Here is a 16,358-nt window from a genome sequence, read left to right on the forward strand (position 1 = left end):
TCATTAAACTCAGGAAGGAATAATCAAACAGACCCATACAAAAAGAGAGAGCTCTGTAACTCCGAGACTGATGTATGCAAAGAAAAAATGAATGGTAGGAACTTGGCTATAAAAACATGTTTTTAATCTAGTCAACCGAGCCATTAAATAGGAAGAAAAGACACCCTCATTTGTGTACCAGGAGCGGCTAATCTATTTGTCTAGGGTGTCAGCGCTCCGGTTCATTCGCTTGTTTTTAAGTTTGCTACTTACGTTTAACACCTGAAGGGATGTTAAATATCAAAACCCAAATGAAACGCGCACTGCGGAACTCTTGTAAAACCTTCTCGGCCATCATCTCCTCAGCCTCACGGAGAACTTAAGGTGAAGAATTGCCTGCAAGAGCTGAATCATATCTTTAGGGAAAACCATTGCTATTAGGTGACTAAGACCAAAACAGTCGTCTCCCTTTATTTACTGATGCTCTTATTAAAAACCAGACGAGTCTCTTCCCAGCCCCTCGTGCTATCGGGTCTTCGTGCGCTGGTGAAACACTGCGAAGGGCAGGTGGTAAATAGAGGGGACCCTTTGGGCAGGCTCCAAAACATAGGGAAGGTGCTTCGTGCTCCCAGGAGCATCCCGGCTGGGGACTGGCGGGGCTGCCGGAGGATGCCTCGTGACAGCGGCCATCCCTGAGCCTTAAAATAAGGCAAGGGCACGGGGAATGCCTCGGGAAAGAGGTTGCTGAGTGAGAAAAAACATCTACAGGTGGGCTAGGCAGACAGGATCTGGCACGTCTCTGGAGCAGGAGCGAAGACCTGGAAGCCTGCTTGCGGGAATCAACCCGGCTTTTGGGAAGAGCCTGGGAGCGGGGGGACCATGGTGGGGATGGAGAGGGGCGTCCACCCCGCAGGGAAGGACAGTGCACGGCACGGAGCGACTGCATGGACACCTGGGACAGGCAGAGCTCGGGCTGTTATACTGCAACAAATTTATATTGGAAAAAACAATTTTCACTGGTTTTCCCCAGCAAACCCCGTCCGCCCGCCCTCGCTCGCACCATCGCCTGAGCGCGGTGCGTCATCCAAAGCCTTCGCATTTTCATGAAGCGGAGTCGAGCAGAACTGAAGCAAGCCGGGCTCTGCTCCCCCCTTCCAAATGTTCACAGCGTTGGGAGGGAAGCCAGGAGACTTTAAGGCAGATTTTAAGAAGCAGATTTTAAGAAGGGTACGGCCGCTCCCCTGCAGCAGCACGTTTCACCACAGCTGCCCGCCCCGCAGCGCCGGCCCCGAGCACATCCTGCTCAACAGCATCTCCCACCGCCCCGCAGGCATCTCTGCTTTTGTCTTCGGGTATCACGGGAGCTCAGAGCCCTGTCCTCTCCAAAAATCAAACCCAAACTCCAACCATCCCTCAGTCTACACACTCACTGCGTGGGTGGTAGGTCATCTACAGCGTTATTGGTACATCCCTGCTCCCGTAATGAGGTTTGCTTGGGCATAAAGTTTAAGGAAAATGTGAAAACCTCTTCCATGAAGCAAATTATAGCCCCGTGGCTCAGGAAAACCTGCTTTCCCAGTTGTTTCCTTAATTTACACCCCCAGGATTTTCCAGGGTTTAAGTGAAGCTGCAGGAACAGCCCTCCCTTCCCCAGCCTGACCTGACTTCAGCCACTCCAGGGTCCTGAATTCACTCTTCTTCTGGAAGCTCTTGGATCTCACTGGGAGTGCGGTTTTCCCTCAACGTGTTTGACTTCAGCCACCTGAAAAGCGAGAGAAGGTCATGCGTAAGCTGCCGTGCCTTACGTTTGCCTGAAGCCTGGGTTTACAAAGGCGATGGAGGGATCACCTCCGGGCAAGCTCCCCGGAGCCGAGGGGGTCTGTGGCACTCCAGTTATTTTACCCTTCAGCAGTCTTTTCATTGCCATTCCTCAGCTTTCTCCCAGTGGGACTCAGCCGGGCTCTTCGGATAAACAAAACCCCACATCCGCGAGCTGCCCGTGCCCTGGCCGGCGTTAATCTTACACATGCGATATCGGCGACCGTTTGAAGTTCCTGCCGCCGCCACAAAGCAGTGCTGAAGAAATGACTTCAGAATTGCTGCAAGCGCCACGCTGCGCGTAATTGCAACAGGGACGATACACATGTGGGTTTTATTATTATTCTAAAAACGCACAATTGGGAAAGCCAATATTTTTAATGGAAGCGGTTTCAAATGCTAGTATTTATTTGCTTATTAAATGGTTTAGCTGGAGACACAGCATCTTCAAAGGAGGAATTTTTTTTCCCAGAATGGGTATCTGGGGCTATAGCGCTATACTATTACACATAAAAAATATTTCCTTATTAGCTTTTTATTTCAGAGAATGCATTAACTGACACTTCCCGTGCTGACAGCTTGCCAAGCTTCAAAGCACAACTTCTGCAAGGATTACAGCGATGGTGAGGCTGGTCCAGACAAAGCTGTATCCCAGCTGACACACAAGCTCCGTGAAAGGCATTTTTCCCATTTTTTGGAGAGCCTAAAGCCGACGTCCGTGTTGGGACACACACGCTGTGTGTGTTTGGGCCGACTTTCAGCAGGGCACGATGCGCTTCCAAGCCGTGACCACATTTTGGGGACCTGGTTTCTTCTGTAATTCCAGCAGCTTCCTACAGCAATGCAGATTTCCCAACGCATGTGGGAAAGATCTCCCCACACTGCCACAGACCCAGGGGCCCTGGGAGAGCTGAGGGACCCAGGCAGAGCTGGGGGATTAACCCTTGGGCACCCCAAGCCAGAAATCAAAGCTCTTCTCTATCTCCCCGGGACATGTGGCTGACGCAGAAAGGATGCTTCAGGGAGGATTGCGACGGTCAGAGCATCACACCCCGAGCCCTCGCAAGGCACACGGTTAAGGCAAACCACAGCAACGCTGCATCCTCCTTGCGCCCTTTCACCCAAGGATGCAGTAACAGAAATGCACCCTTCCCTACAAAAAAAAAATCTTTTCAAAATTAAAAAAATTTTAAAAAATCACAATCTCTCTGCTCTCACACAGAAGGTGCAGTTCCCACGCTTGTGCTGATGAAGGCTGACACCTCCGGCCACCATTTGCCCATCAAACAGCATCGTTGCCACCATCCACCCCCCTCCACCCCTCCCTGGGGGCTGCTGGGGACCCGCAAGCCCCTCTCCCCCCTCGGTGCTCCACAGGCCCCACGGCTTGCGGACCTGCTGCCAAACCCAACTCTCGCCCCTGCTGACACCTCCATCCTGTTTCTGGTGTCTTTGGCACTTCCCCCTCCAGCACTTCCAGTCCCCTGCGGCTCCCCAGGCCGGCCAGCTCCAGCGCAGCCTGCGACCATGCCAACATCAACACACGGAGGCTCCGGCACAGCCGAGGCCACCGCCGAAGGCAGGAGCCCGTCCGGGGGTGGATCACTGCAGCTCTTCACCAGGACATGCAACCACCACGAAAGCAGAAAGCCATAGAGTCATTTAAAATCACAGAACGACCTCGCGCAGACAAAAAGCAAAGGACCATCCAACACAGCTCATTAGGGTTCACATCCCCGCTGCCGTAAATGGATGCTGGAGGGGCGAGAGGACGCCCCAAAACATCCCCAGCCTCCCGGCCCTCTGGCTGAGCACCGTCAGCTCCCCCTGCACAGCCCCTTCTTCGTGCCTTGCTGCCGTGGCCCGCCGAAAACACGCCTGGCACTGAACAATGCCCTGCGCTTCCTCAGCTCCGGGGGCAAGCGGGAGAGCCAGGCGACATGGCTGCGGCTCCCGCAGCTGCAACCCCAGCACAGGGAAAGCCATTTTGTGCCCCTCTCCCTGCTCAGTCCGCTTCCCGTGTGCGGGAGACAGCCTGGCCCGGCAGCGCCCACGGCCTTAGGGTGCCCTCTGCCTCCACGGGGACCCCACGCAAGGCAAACCCACAAGTTCCCACACTGAACGTCCATCTCGGGAGATGCTGAGGAGTGCTCAGCACAGGGGGCAACTGCCCTGGATGGGGGAGCCAACACCAAAATGGCACAGCTGTAAAAAAACCAAAGTGGCAGACCCAGCACGGCTTCACGAGGGTACCAGAGGACCCCTTTTACCAAGTGAGCCCTAGCAGTTGCTTCACTCTATTTCTTGGAGACCCAACCACAAGTACCAGAAATGAATAGAGGGGAAGGTTAGAGTTTTGCTTGCTTTGTGTTTCATGCAGCAGCAACACGATCATCCCCCGGGATCATCTTTCCTCCCCGCAGGCCGGTGAGGTGGAAGCCGTAGTCTCTGGGTACCGGGCAGTAACCGGATCCTGCAGATCCGGATCCAGACGCTGCCCCGTAAGCCTCCGCTGGGAACAAACCGCCTCCGTCGGGAACACAGACCCTGCGGCGGGGAGAACTCCCGCCACCATGCAGGTAAGCCCTTGGGCTCATCGCTCAGCCGCAGCACGGAGGCTAGCACAAGGCTGTTCCCTCTGGGATGGTGGGGATAACAGCTTTCCCCTCGGCTTCTTACCCCGCCAGCTTTCATACGGCATGCTCAGGCCAAGTAGCAAAGCTTCTCCTTTCAGGGCACGTATTAACATTGTGGGTCTTCATTAGCATCTCGGGCCTTCAGTAAGAGGTTAAAAACAGTCAGAAAATATTAATAGCGCGTTATTCCTCAGTATTTCCATGCACGGATGCACAGGAAGAAGCCTTCTAAACTACAGCATGCTACTGTCCTTCTCAGCTTGGGATCTTGCTGTGCCACAAGTAGGGTTGCTTAGGTTTCTAGGAGGAAAAAGAGCCTTACGCTAATTATACAAAGACCATGGTCTAAAAGTCATGATTGTTTTGCGTGAATATATTACAAAATGAAGGAAAGCCTTTCTGTTCTAGTAGCAAGCGGATTCAGTGTCCATGTCTTCTCTTCCCCAGCTGACACTCTGCAGGCTCCGGACTCACCAGTGGTGCTTCATTCTCTTTAATGTCTTGCTTTTCCACGTACTGCTTTTTGGAGCAGATCTACTGGAGGAATACTTCCTGCGGTCATTGCCTCTTTCTTACACTGACGCAAAGACTCTCGAAATCAGGGAGAGGGCCAGGAAGCTAGATACGGATTCCCTAAGGGCCAATCTCTCTTACGCCATCAGCAGTGCAGCAACATGCTCCGATCAAGAGGTATTTTTGCTCGTTCTCGTCTGCAGTAGCCCAGAAAACAGCGCAAGGCGCAACGTGATCAGGCAGACGTGGGGCAACGTGACAGATGCCAGAGGTTATGCTGTCCTTACTCTGTTTGCTTTAGGAAAGCCAGCTTCAGTAACCACCCAGCTGGAGATCAGCAAAGAGTCTCAAAAGCACAGAGACATTATTGAAGGCAGTTTCATTGATTCTCCCGAGACGCAGACACAGAAGACGTTGATGAGCGTGGAGTGGACAGTGACTTTCTGTCCCCACGCAAAGTATATTCTTAAAACAGATGACAACGTGTTTGTCGGTATTGCAAGTCTGGCTGGATACTTGCTTAGCTTAACACAGCTAGAGGACATTTACGTTGGGAGAGTCATTCATCAAGGAGTGCCCGACAGAGACCCCGAAAGCCCTGGCTTTGTTCCCATCCATCAATACTCAGCAGAGTTTTACCCAGATTACTGCGATGGGAGCGCTTTCGTCGTGTCCCAGGATGTCGCTCGCAAGGTGTACGTGGCCGCCAAGGAGGTGCCAGTTTCCGTGCCCCCCGACATCTTTGTCGGAATCTGTGCGAAAAAAGCTGGCATCGCTCCCATCCACAGCTCTCGGTTTTCTGGGGAGAAGCACATCAGCTACAATCGATGCTGCTATAAATTCATTTTCACCTCTTCCAACATGAAAGAGGAGGAGTTATTTAAAGACTGGAAGGAAACAAGTGATGGGGAAGATTGCTCATTACTGGAAACATACTACGGTCTGGTGTCCTGCAAGGTTTTGACCTATATTGATAAATTCAAACGGTTTAACTTAGATAGAATTAAAAATGAGGTTCTTCATCTCGCCAATTAACTTTGGTGAAGAAAGTCTTAATTTTCTTTTACCAGCTGTTTTATGCTGTGAACACTCAGTAGTAACGATCTGCTCTCAAAGTGAGCTCTCCTCCCTCCAACAGCAAATGAATTCTCAGTGCTATAATATTACAGCAGCAAGACAAGTAGATGTACTCTAGCTACGTAAGTACCTACAGGTGCATGCATACAAGTTAAAAAAAAAAAAAAAGTATTCCAAGAAACTTTGACAGTATCCAGTGTTTTCCAGACTTTTGAAGTCCCCTACCTTACGCCAAAACTCCTTCTGCATTTTTTTATGCGAGTGAGGCATCACCTACTGCCACAGTATTTTGTGACAAAGGGCAATCTTTCCATCCACAAAAGGGAGCTCCTCCTGAGCAGCCTGTTTCACAGTACCAGTGAAACTACAGAACAGCTCAGAGCGGGAACAGGCATTGAACCATCATGGAATTGCTGAGGTAAACAGCCTGGGGAGATTCGAGGCAAGAAATCTAATTTATCTGTCAGAGAATCTTGGATTTCTGTCAGTCATGGCATCAGAGAAACACTGGCACAAGCAGCTCAACGCCATAACATTATGCTGGAGAACAGCGCCAGCAGTGAAGCCAGAACAAATTCACCAGCATACTGGTAACACCAACCTTATTCAAAATGTAAAAATTCCCCAAATTAGGAGCCAGCCACAGAGCACAACCCCACCCATGCCCACATCCTCCAGCTGAACTGTTCCGTACCAGCTCTTTCAGCGATAGAAAGACCAGCGGGACAGATTCTGGTTCTACAGTTGTGACAGGCGCACAAGGGAGGAGACACACGTGAACCTTGGAGGTCCCATCTACTCTTCCCACTGCGACTCAAGGAATTGGAGGTGTGCTCCGAAGGATCCACAATTCCTAAGTACCAAGTTACACTTGTTAACCAGGGTCAAATGATGAGCTTCGGTTTGGGGTGGTTTTTTGTTTGTTTCGGGGTTTTTTTGTTGGTTTTTTTTTTGTTTTGGTTTGGTTGTTTGGGGTTTTTTTTTGTTTTTTTTTAACCAATTTCATCAAGTTTGGCATGTTACCTCAATTCTCATTCTCCACCATTCCATTTCTGGTTTTTTTCCTCAATTATCTCCGCCTGTAGCTTTACAGGGCAGGCAGGAGGATGGGGACAACACACTTAGATTTTCCCATTGCCTGTAAGATATGCCAGCAGCAACATGTGAACTGTATGGCAATACACAGGAAGGGTATGTGAATAATAACGGGTAAGCAGCTGATCAATTAATCGGAATGTTGAGCTCAAAGCTCAACAAAATAAAGCATAAGTGCATATATAAAAAAAAAATCCCCTTGTTTGGCATCTCTGTGTATTCTAAAATATTGTATTTGGCAAATGCACTATGCAAAGCAGATGCTAAAGACTGAGCACACAGAGTAGCCTTCAAAAGCAACAGCTGAAAACACACATGGAAGAGACTCATGAATTGCAGAAAAGGTTTATATATTGATTTCTTTTACTGACGGTTTAGCATACGGCTCATACAGAGCTACCGGCGCACAAAGCCACCTAAAATAACAAAGCTGAACTGTCCAATACAAGTGCAAACTACGGACTTCTAGACTCTTTTTCATTTCCTTTTTAGTGTTTTCATGTTTTTCCTGGATGCAGGATTCACAAAGTTTCTGTGCTCCCTCCGTTCACAAATGAGACACTGTGTACTGCATTTCTCACTAGCAGGTATTTATTACGCACATCTAGATGAAAGCGTCAGCACCAGCGTAACGTTGGACGACAACTTTTGTACACATTAGATCAGAAGCAACAAGGCAGATCACCTGCGTTCAGACAGCTTATTAAACATTAAGGGATCTTCCCCAGCTACCCTGCTCCCGAGTCCACTCTGACTCCTTGCCAGCAATTTTTGGCAGGCAATACCATCACCTCTGCTGCAGCTCAAAGCTAGTACAAGCAAGAAAAGAGTTACTGCGTGGCTAGATCGTCCTGCTACACTTGGCAGAGTGGGGACACAGGGCGAGTAGTTTCCATAAAGGTATGCCTGACTTGACACACTACAAAAATAAGCCCCAAAGTAGTAATTTCATGTTTTATTATGCTCCTCCCAGCTGTTCCTCAGATTTGTTTCTTATGTCCTCAACAAAAATAATATAAACCTTTTGTATAAAGTACATTGTGGTCTCTGGTTTATGGACAAAGACACATCACACGTCACTAGAGCGCCCAGCTAGTCTGGCATCTCATCCGCAGCTACCTGAGCATCTTCAGAGGAAGATACACGACTTTGTAAGGTACTACATTTCCGTATTCCTAATTCGGCTCATGCCCTTGAACATGAAAGCTTTATCTTACCCCTTTTATTCTAACTCAGGCAACTAAAATTATACTTTTTGTTAAATAACACTTAAAATTAAAAAACTTTATCTCTGTTAAAAAATAGCGTAAACAATTTAAGATTTGGTTCTAAAGTAGACTTGTAGTGCTATAGCTCATGCTCCTTTTGAGCAAGTAAACTGAGCTGCCATACAAAGTCACAGTCAACAAGGGAGACAAAGTTCCCAATTTGGTTTATACACTAGAGCTTGCATTTGTTTTTAAAAGGGTTAAAAGGTTTTTTTCCCCCCATCCTCAGCATAAAATGTAAACAATATTTAGGATTATTATTCAAGCAAGACTTACATCCAGCAAGTTGAAGAGAATCCAGTTCGTACTCCCTCATGTGGACAGAACGTTACTAGCTTATTCTTACCAACAGGGTTTGTGACAGAGTATGACTGGCTAAAAGAGTATGTTCCATGCAAGTGCCAAGTTTGGTAGATATATATAAAAAAAAATTAAGGAGAGAGAGAGAAACTATGGCAGCATCTGAGGTTACAAACCTCGAGGCGTTTGGTGTTCGTTTTTTTTAATTGAACTGTGATCTACTGAGAAAACACGATAAGAACTCCAAACCCAAGAACAGTTTAACTAAACACTGATAATTTCTGCGAAACAGAACAGAGTCAGCAGTTGATAGAGTGCTTACCTTGGTTACTTGTCTCAGGACAGTACACAGAGAACTTCTGTTATGACATTCTACGGGAAATTATGCTGTGCCCTATAGGTTTTGAATTGCTCTCGTGACTCATTTCAAAGAGTCAAAGTGCTTTACATTCCTTTAAAAAGACAATCTAAAGAGACTCCAGCATGGGGAGTCTTGACACCTTACATCTTAACACCTGTTTCAGTAACGTGGCTTGCAAGAAGGGAAACCAAGACATCAACGACATTATTCTGCTCCTTCTACGGCTGTAGTAGAAACTGCCTTAACATAATATGGGCCTTCATGCAAGTAAGCCCTAAGCCTCAAGTAATACTGATTTCCAAAGATTTCCGCGATTGTTTTAGAGTTTACGAGGGCCTTAACCAGTTCATATTTGGCATCCTTCGAAGCTTTGTCAGGCTCCACAGATCTGTCTACAATGTACTCCACAAATCCTGGACTGGCCAGCATCAACTTCTGGGCCCACGGTTGATTTGCAATAGCCTAAACATGAAGACAAAGAGGGGAGAGGGGGAAACACCTCATTTTAAAAACCCAAAACCCAGTTACACAGTAGGCTGTTACATAAATAGCCAAGGAACAGAAAAAAATGGAATGGGATATTCATTCGACGTGGTAGTTACACAACCACCACTCAAATCAAGCAGCAGGGTTTAACACTAGAAAACAAGTACAGCTCAGCGCTTATCTTTAAAGTTTTAAGTGAATTATCACAGCGGTGCCTCTGATATTGAAGCAGCACCCTAGAGCACAGCTGCTGCTTTTTTTTCCTCTCCAATTTATAAGAAAATAAGCACTACAGTCATGACATGTCTGCTGCATTATTTAAATGGTGAATGCAAGTGGGACACACTGAAAAAGGCCTCATTTCTGACCACTTCAGGGCTTTAACAGGAAGTTTGTGGCATTCACTTAAAAAAAAAAAAAATCTGAGACTGAATAGCAATACAATTCACTACCTGATCTTTAAAAACAAAAAGCACTTACAGTAAATACCCGTAAAGCCCCACAGTGGAGATCAGGGAATGGCTGAGTACTGATGCTCCTGAAGAGTTCCAACGGCTGGCTAGACAAGGATGTGAACCATGATTCAGTCATTCTTAGCAGGTCTTCTGTCTGCTGCTCTGGCTACACGCATCAGAGAAACGTACAGGAATGAAAGAGTTTGATGAGGATCATGAAAAGCTTTCAAGTTTCAAGTATATGTTCAATTGTTAAGGAAGTTATTTAAACCAAACCACCAGCAGATTAAACTGAAATAGTTTAAATCTTCAACTTATTTCATGAAAGAAGAAGTGGCCTTCTGTATTTCATTTAGCTTGGAGGACAGATTTAAATAAATTGATTTTGATACATAAGTGCTATGCTGGAACGCAGTCCTGCAAGACACATGAAAATGGCTTACTCGCTCATTTAGAGCGACACTACTAAAACCAGATCACTGGATCCAAAGAACATACACAGAACATTAGAGCAGTTTCCCACTATCCCTTTAAAGCACAAGAATATTAAACTGTTTACTCTCACTCCCTTGCCAATGCTGTCTTGACTTCATGTTTTATAAACAGATTTCAGCACACCTGGCTTCTTACACACTAACTCAAACTTTAAGCAAACAAACAAATCAGGGAATTTCAAAACAGTAAAGTTAATGACTCAGAATACTAGAAAGCTACCACTTCTACCTAAACTAGATGCTGCAAAAGGTCTTCACACAATTAGTCAGGTGCACAATCATTTCATTCTTGTAGATTAAAAAAAAAAAAAAAAAAAAAAAAAAAAAGACAGCAACAATAAACCAAACCACAAACTTACAGGCAAGTAAAGAAGAGATGAAATTGCATCCAAGCATCGAAGTCGTAACTCTGTGGGGGCATTCGTTGCCTGGTGCCCTATTCTGTTTAACAGATTTTGAAATCTACCTCCTTTGAAAATAAAAACAAAAGTGCTTTTAATTAATTCAGACAGACCTCTACAGGAGTACAAAGTTACCTGTCAGTCACATTATACTACATTAACTGGTAGAAAGAGTGTTGTACATTAAACCTGAGAAAGGCAACTTCTTGATCTACCATAACAAAAGCAGTGTAAGATTCTCTTTGCTTCATACAGATCCAAGATAGAAAAAGCCAAAGCTTTTATGTTAATTCTCCAGACTACCCAAACATTTCCAAAAAGGAAGTTATGTGTCACAGATAATTGAGTTACCTTGGGAAGTGCAGACCCTAGTACACTTGTAATTAGAAATCTTCAATCTCGTTCTACAATGCTCCAATAGCTATCTGCTAAAACAGATTTTCACTTAATAAGCAAAGTTCAGACTAGCAGCAAGAAGCCTAGCACCTACTTTGAATCCTCTGAACAGTTTTATATTAAGAGAAACAACGCAGTCTTTACAGAAAGCGCTGTTACAGGACAGTTCATATTTTTCTAATCCTGCTGAGAAGGTCATGACATAAGTAGAAACAGAGGAATCTAAAATAACACAACTACTGATGATTCCTAGGATGCAGCTCACTAGAAAAAAGTAATCTGAATCATGCTTGCAATACCAGAATTCTAGCTGCCAGGCATTTCACGCTGCCATGTCTGGCAAGACAGTTAAAAAACACCTTATCTGCTATAACACAGCTATTCAGACACTCTTGATTATTAGATAAACAAATACATTTTTCAATTCCTTTCTCTATTACACTAAACCAATTCATTCTTGTACATTATGACATACCGAGAAAGTTTTATTAAAGCAAAAAAAAAAAAAAAGATACTAACTAGTTTTCTGTAAAACCTGTTTGCCTTCCACATTTGATCCCAGGATTCCTAGTGTGTCCACAGCCACTCCAATCATGGTCGGATCATGACTTTCTGCCATTTCAAAGACTTTTTCCATAAAGACAGGGTATCGTTCACAAATCTGCTGTGGACTGTCTACAACAGCCAGATTTCCAAAAAATTTAACAAATCCTGAGAGAACAAGACAAAAGAAAAGCATTCAGAGTGAAGGAAGAATAACTTTAGCAATGTCAAAATTAAACATACATAAGATGGTTTCGCTGCTAAACTAGTGTTATTAAGGCTGAATACTGTTTGTGAAAGGCAACAAAGTAAGCACAGAAATAAGGAACAAGCCACTATTTTGGAAGTTACTTAATTCATGATGTAACAGCTGTCTTCTTCAATTCATAAAAAAAAAAAGCTACAATACAAACTTCAAACGTATAAACAGTCTCTCCAGATCTTACCTGTACTACCACTGTTAATGAGCAATACTGTTCATGTGTTAGACTGCCCTTCAGCATTTTTTGTATACTTCCAACACACACATTCTAATATTCAAAAATCTACACAAGCTTTCAAAACAGAGGCTTATTAGTGCTCTCATTTTAACTCATTAGTAAAAGCAAGCAGTAAATGCTGGAAACAAGAAATGCATGATGTAACCTGGTAAATAGAAGCCTGAGAAAGGATCAGACTCCGCACCAACGATGATGTTCGAAATTTTGTCGATAATTCCTTGTTGAGCAAGATACTGACGCCCGTGTGGAGTATGGGCCAGTGAGGTCACCATCTCTATACATGTAGCTCTGTAACAGACAGTTATTTTGGCTTATTTCACACAGGGTTTTGAAGTACTCGGCGATTAAGCAAAAACAGGTTTTCTACACTTAAAGACAAAATCCAAACAAATAAAAAGCCAAAAGCCAAAAACCCAAAACTACCCCAACTGTCCAACATTCCTCTAAGCTCACTTACTATCTTACTTAGGTGTATAGTTGGAAAGAAAATGTTTCTATTGCAGCCCAGCATTACAGTTAACACAGCATACTGCAGAAACTTCATGTTGGTTCTCAAATTTAAGTACACGGTATTTTACACTCAAGGCTGTTTAAGAAGAGGCAGATAAAGTGTCTTCCTGAAAAGGGTTTCACGAGAAACACACACCAATGTGTTTAAAGACTATTATTTTAAGCCTGAACATCAGAGTTTTAACAGTGGGGGAATTCTCATTGGCAAACTCACTGCCAACATACCTGACCAGCACATCATCTCCAGTCAGCTCTCCAATTAACTCTGATATTAATCCACTGTTTGCACAGTAATTTAGAGAATCTGCTGACACCGAAGAAATCTCGACAATTAACTAAAAGCACAGGAAAAAAAAGGATGGTTTATAAAAACATTATAATGATAACAATTCACAATAGCGACCAAATAACATCTTATAATGCTGACTAACCCTATATATATAAGAATATATAGAATTTAATGATGTTTTCATAATTAACCTAAACGTTTGCCTGAAACAAGTTCAAAAGGATTTCCAGCACACACATGTGATTTCTATTAGCGGTCATCTTTTCTTCAGAGGGTCACCACTGCTATCCCCACTAAACTCTAGAATGGCTAAATTGTATTATTTCTCCTTTGCCATACATACCTGCCATACATACTTGGCATCTCTGTCTCTTCCCCCCTCCAGAAGTTTCAATAGCACTTCACATCCAAAGGTGAAGAGACTACAGCAGCTATTTTACTTTTACTTTCAGAGAAACAAACATTTTATTGTATCTTTAGTAACTCTGTGTAGCGCTTCCAACAGCCTAGGCACCACAATTAGAAAATAAAAGATGTAAACAGTACTTCACACTTTTGTACCATAAACTGAGAAACAGGACTTATGACATTATTTGAGGGCCAACACTGCTGTACTCTTCCTAGTCCTTTCTAGTCTTGACAAAACGCAGACATGAAGAGAAGTTTGTAAAGCAGTGATGAATACTAATTTAAAAGCTATAAAATCCAGATTATAATTCAGAACTACAGTCCAAGAGAACTGCAGTAATGTGTCACTCAAATGCTAACATTGATTGCATCCCTACCTCATATACTCTGTACCGAACAACATCATTTGTTGCCATGACATTTTTCAAGTCACTCAACAAACTGCTCACAAATAAAGCCTCTAAGCCATCTTGCGTCTGTGCTATTCTTGAGAGAGATTTGATGGCCTGGAAACAAAAACAGCAACTTATTACAAGAAAAACACAAAGAGAAGAAAATCCAAGACGATCTGACTTAGTTTCACTGTTCCTTACTAACACAACAAATCATGTTACACATCTAAAATTTTAATTGCGATTCACTTTTCAATGTTGACAAGAGATAGTTATGGTTACTGTGATCCAAGTCACTGGCATTAGATTCAGATCTATGAGTTCACTTTGGCATCAACAGCTACTGGAGCATAACAGTTCTAGGTAAATTTTCCATCACATGTAAGTAACTTCTAGGCTTAGGGCACCTACACGCTTGCAACATCTTTCAAGCAACATAAGCTCTCTTTTCTTTAAAGAAGAGCAGAGGCTGTCATCTCGGACACAGTAGAAAAGGTGTTCTGCGCAGCATCTACATCAGTTCGTAGAGGAAGAAAAAAAGAAAGCAACGTTTACCTCTTTAGCCACTGCTATTTTCTCTCCACCGATGCAATTTATTATTTGCCGTAATAGTTCCGGACTGTTGAGAATTTCTGTAACAGCATCTGAATTTTCAACAATCCTCCCAACCTAAAGACAAGATCAAATAATTATAGAAAATAACATTAAAACAAACTTTTACCATTATAAGGACATTCAAACACTGGAACAGCTACCCAGAGCGACAGAATCACCATTTTTGGAGATACTCAAAACTCAGCTGGACAATACCCTGAGCAGCCTACTGCAAGCTGGCCCCGCTTTTAGCTGGGGCCTGGACCTGAAACCTCTAGAAGTCCATTCCAAACTACAGTGTTCCATGATTCTGTTCTTTTAAATTAATGCAAAAAGTGTCAAGTTACTACAGCCTATCCCTCTTCAGTGTTTCCACAATATTGTTCGAAGTATCCCAAGTATCAAAATGTTGCTGCACTTAATTCTTATGGCACTTGCTGTCAGTGCTGGCTTAGAAAGCTTTTTCCAGAACATGTGAGAGAAGAGTCATTTAAAATTTACTTCCGTCAAGACATAGTTTTATGCATTATATTTAACAGACACACCATAAAGCATTATACACCAACACACTGCACAGTATTTATCCAAACTTGCATGATCGTGTAAGAGGACAATTCCTGCAGATAACACTTGATGTAGCGCTTTTGTCACAAATTAGGACATGAAACAGCAGTAACAGATTAGGACTAACCCAGCCTGGCTCAAGACAGAGCTCTGTCCCCACCTCCGGGAGTACAACCCTGTACCTGAGATATGGTGAGGATTTTCACGGAGTCGTCGGGGTGGAAAAGCCCTTTCTGAAGCTCTTCTCTGAGGTTCTGGATCACATAGACCGGGTCCAAGGCCTGCAGGAGCCTCTCCAGGATGGAAACACACGCAGACACCTGCTCCCTGGGCGGGACAGAGGGAGAACCAAGCCTTTCAGGAGGGGGACGCCGCCGGGTGCTCCCACACCCTCAGCTGTGCCAGTCCCCGCCCTGAAGGAAGGCAGGGAAGGAGACGGGGTAGCAGCAGGAGCCACCCCGCTCCGGGGGAAAGGGAGAGAGGAGGCGGCGGGGCCGGGTCAGGCCCGCGAGACCGGGCCGCCACTCACCGGTCACTGACGCCGAGGAGGGCGAAGAGCGCTCCCAGGTGGTGGTCGCTGAGGCGGGCGCGGAGGGCTGCGGGCGGCACGGCCTGCACGGCGAGCCGCAGGGCCCGCAGCTCCTCCAGAGGCGCCTCCCGCCCGGCCGCCCGCTCCAGCAGCTCCACCACCGCCTCCGCCATCTTGGCGCCGCCGGAAAGCATCGCGAGAGCCCACCGCCCCTAGCAACCGCCGCGCCGTCGCCAGGGGCGCCTTTCGCGTCCGCCACGCCGTCAACAAAATGGCGGCCGCGCCCCGCCGCCCCTCTTGGTTCCGACAAGCGCGAGATGGGCGGGGCTAGATGGGGTGGGGCGGGTGTGGGGCGGGGCCCCGGCTGAGGGGCGGGGAAGGGGGAGGTGCGCGGCCCTGCCCTGTTGAGGGAAAAATCATAGAATCATCGAATCGTCTGGGTTGGAAAAGGCCTTTAAGATCATCCAGTCCAACCATCAACCCAACATTACCAAGTCCACACTAAACCAGTTAAGGGTAGACTAGACTAAACCATGTCCCCAGGTGCCACATCGACCTGCTTTTTGAGCACCTCCAGGGGTGGTGACTCCCCCACCTCTCTGGGCAGCCTGTTCCAATGCTTGACCACCCTTTCCATGGAGAAGGTTTTCCTAATATCCAACCTAAACCTCCCCTGGCGCAGCTTGAGCCCATTTCCTCTCGTCCTATTGCTAACTACTTGGGAGAAGAGACCAACCCCCCCCCCCTCCC

At 45.6% G+C, this 16,358-nt stretch overlaps 2 protein-coding genes across 2 annotated transcripts; one reads left to right on the forward strand and one right to left on the reverse strand.

Moving 5' to 3' along the window:
• Positions 1–4,082: 4,082 nt before the first annotated feature.
• Positions 4,083–6,094, forward strand: B3GALT9 (beta-1,3-galactosyltransferase 9). Its single transcript, XM_009478593.2, is given in 3 exon segments — positions 4,083–4,213; positions 4,215–4,376; positions 4,881–6,094. Coding segments are annotated over 3 exon segments (1,305 nt in total). The 5' UTR covers positions 4,083–4,171; the 3' UTR covers positions 5,982–6,094.
• A 1,249-nt stretch (positions 6,095–7,343) lies between these two features.
• Positions 7,344–15,781, reverse strand: PSMD5 (proteasome 26S subunit, non-ATPase 5). Its single transcript, XM_075716322.1, has 10 exons — positions 15,609–15,781; positions 15,262–15,406; positions 14,477–14,590; positions 13,907–14,035; positions 13,058–13,167; positions 12,468–12,610; positions 11,799–11,990; positions 10,842–10,951; positions 10,014–10,154; positions 7,344–9,509 (listed from the first exon to the last, which is right to left on the reverse strand). Exons 1-10 carry the CDS (start codon positions 15,779–15,781, stop codon positions 9,252–9,254), a joined length of 1,515 nt encoding a protein of 504 aa, XP_075572437.1. The 3' UTR covers positions 7,344–9,251.
• Between the last annotated feature and the right edge of the window lie 577 nt (positions 15,782–16,358).

Source organism: Pelecanus crispus, chromosome 9, assembly GCF_030463565.1.
Source record: "Pelecanus crispus isolate bPelCri1 chromosome 9, bPelCri1.pri, whole genome shotgun sequence".
Taxonomy (NCBI): domain Eukaryota; kingdom Metazoa; phylum Chordata; class Aves; order Pelecaniformes; family Pelecanidae; genus Pelecanus; species Pelecanus crispus.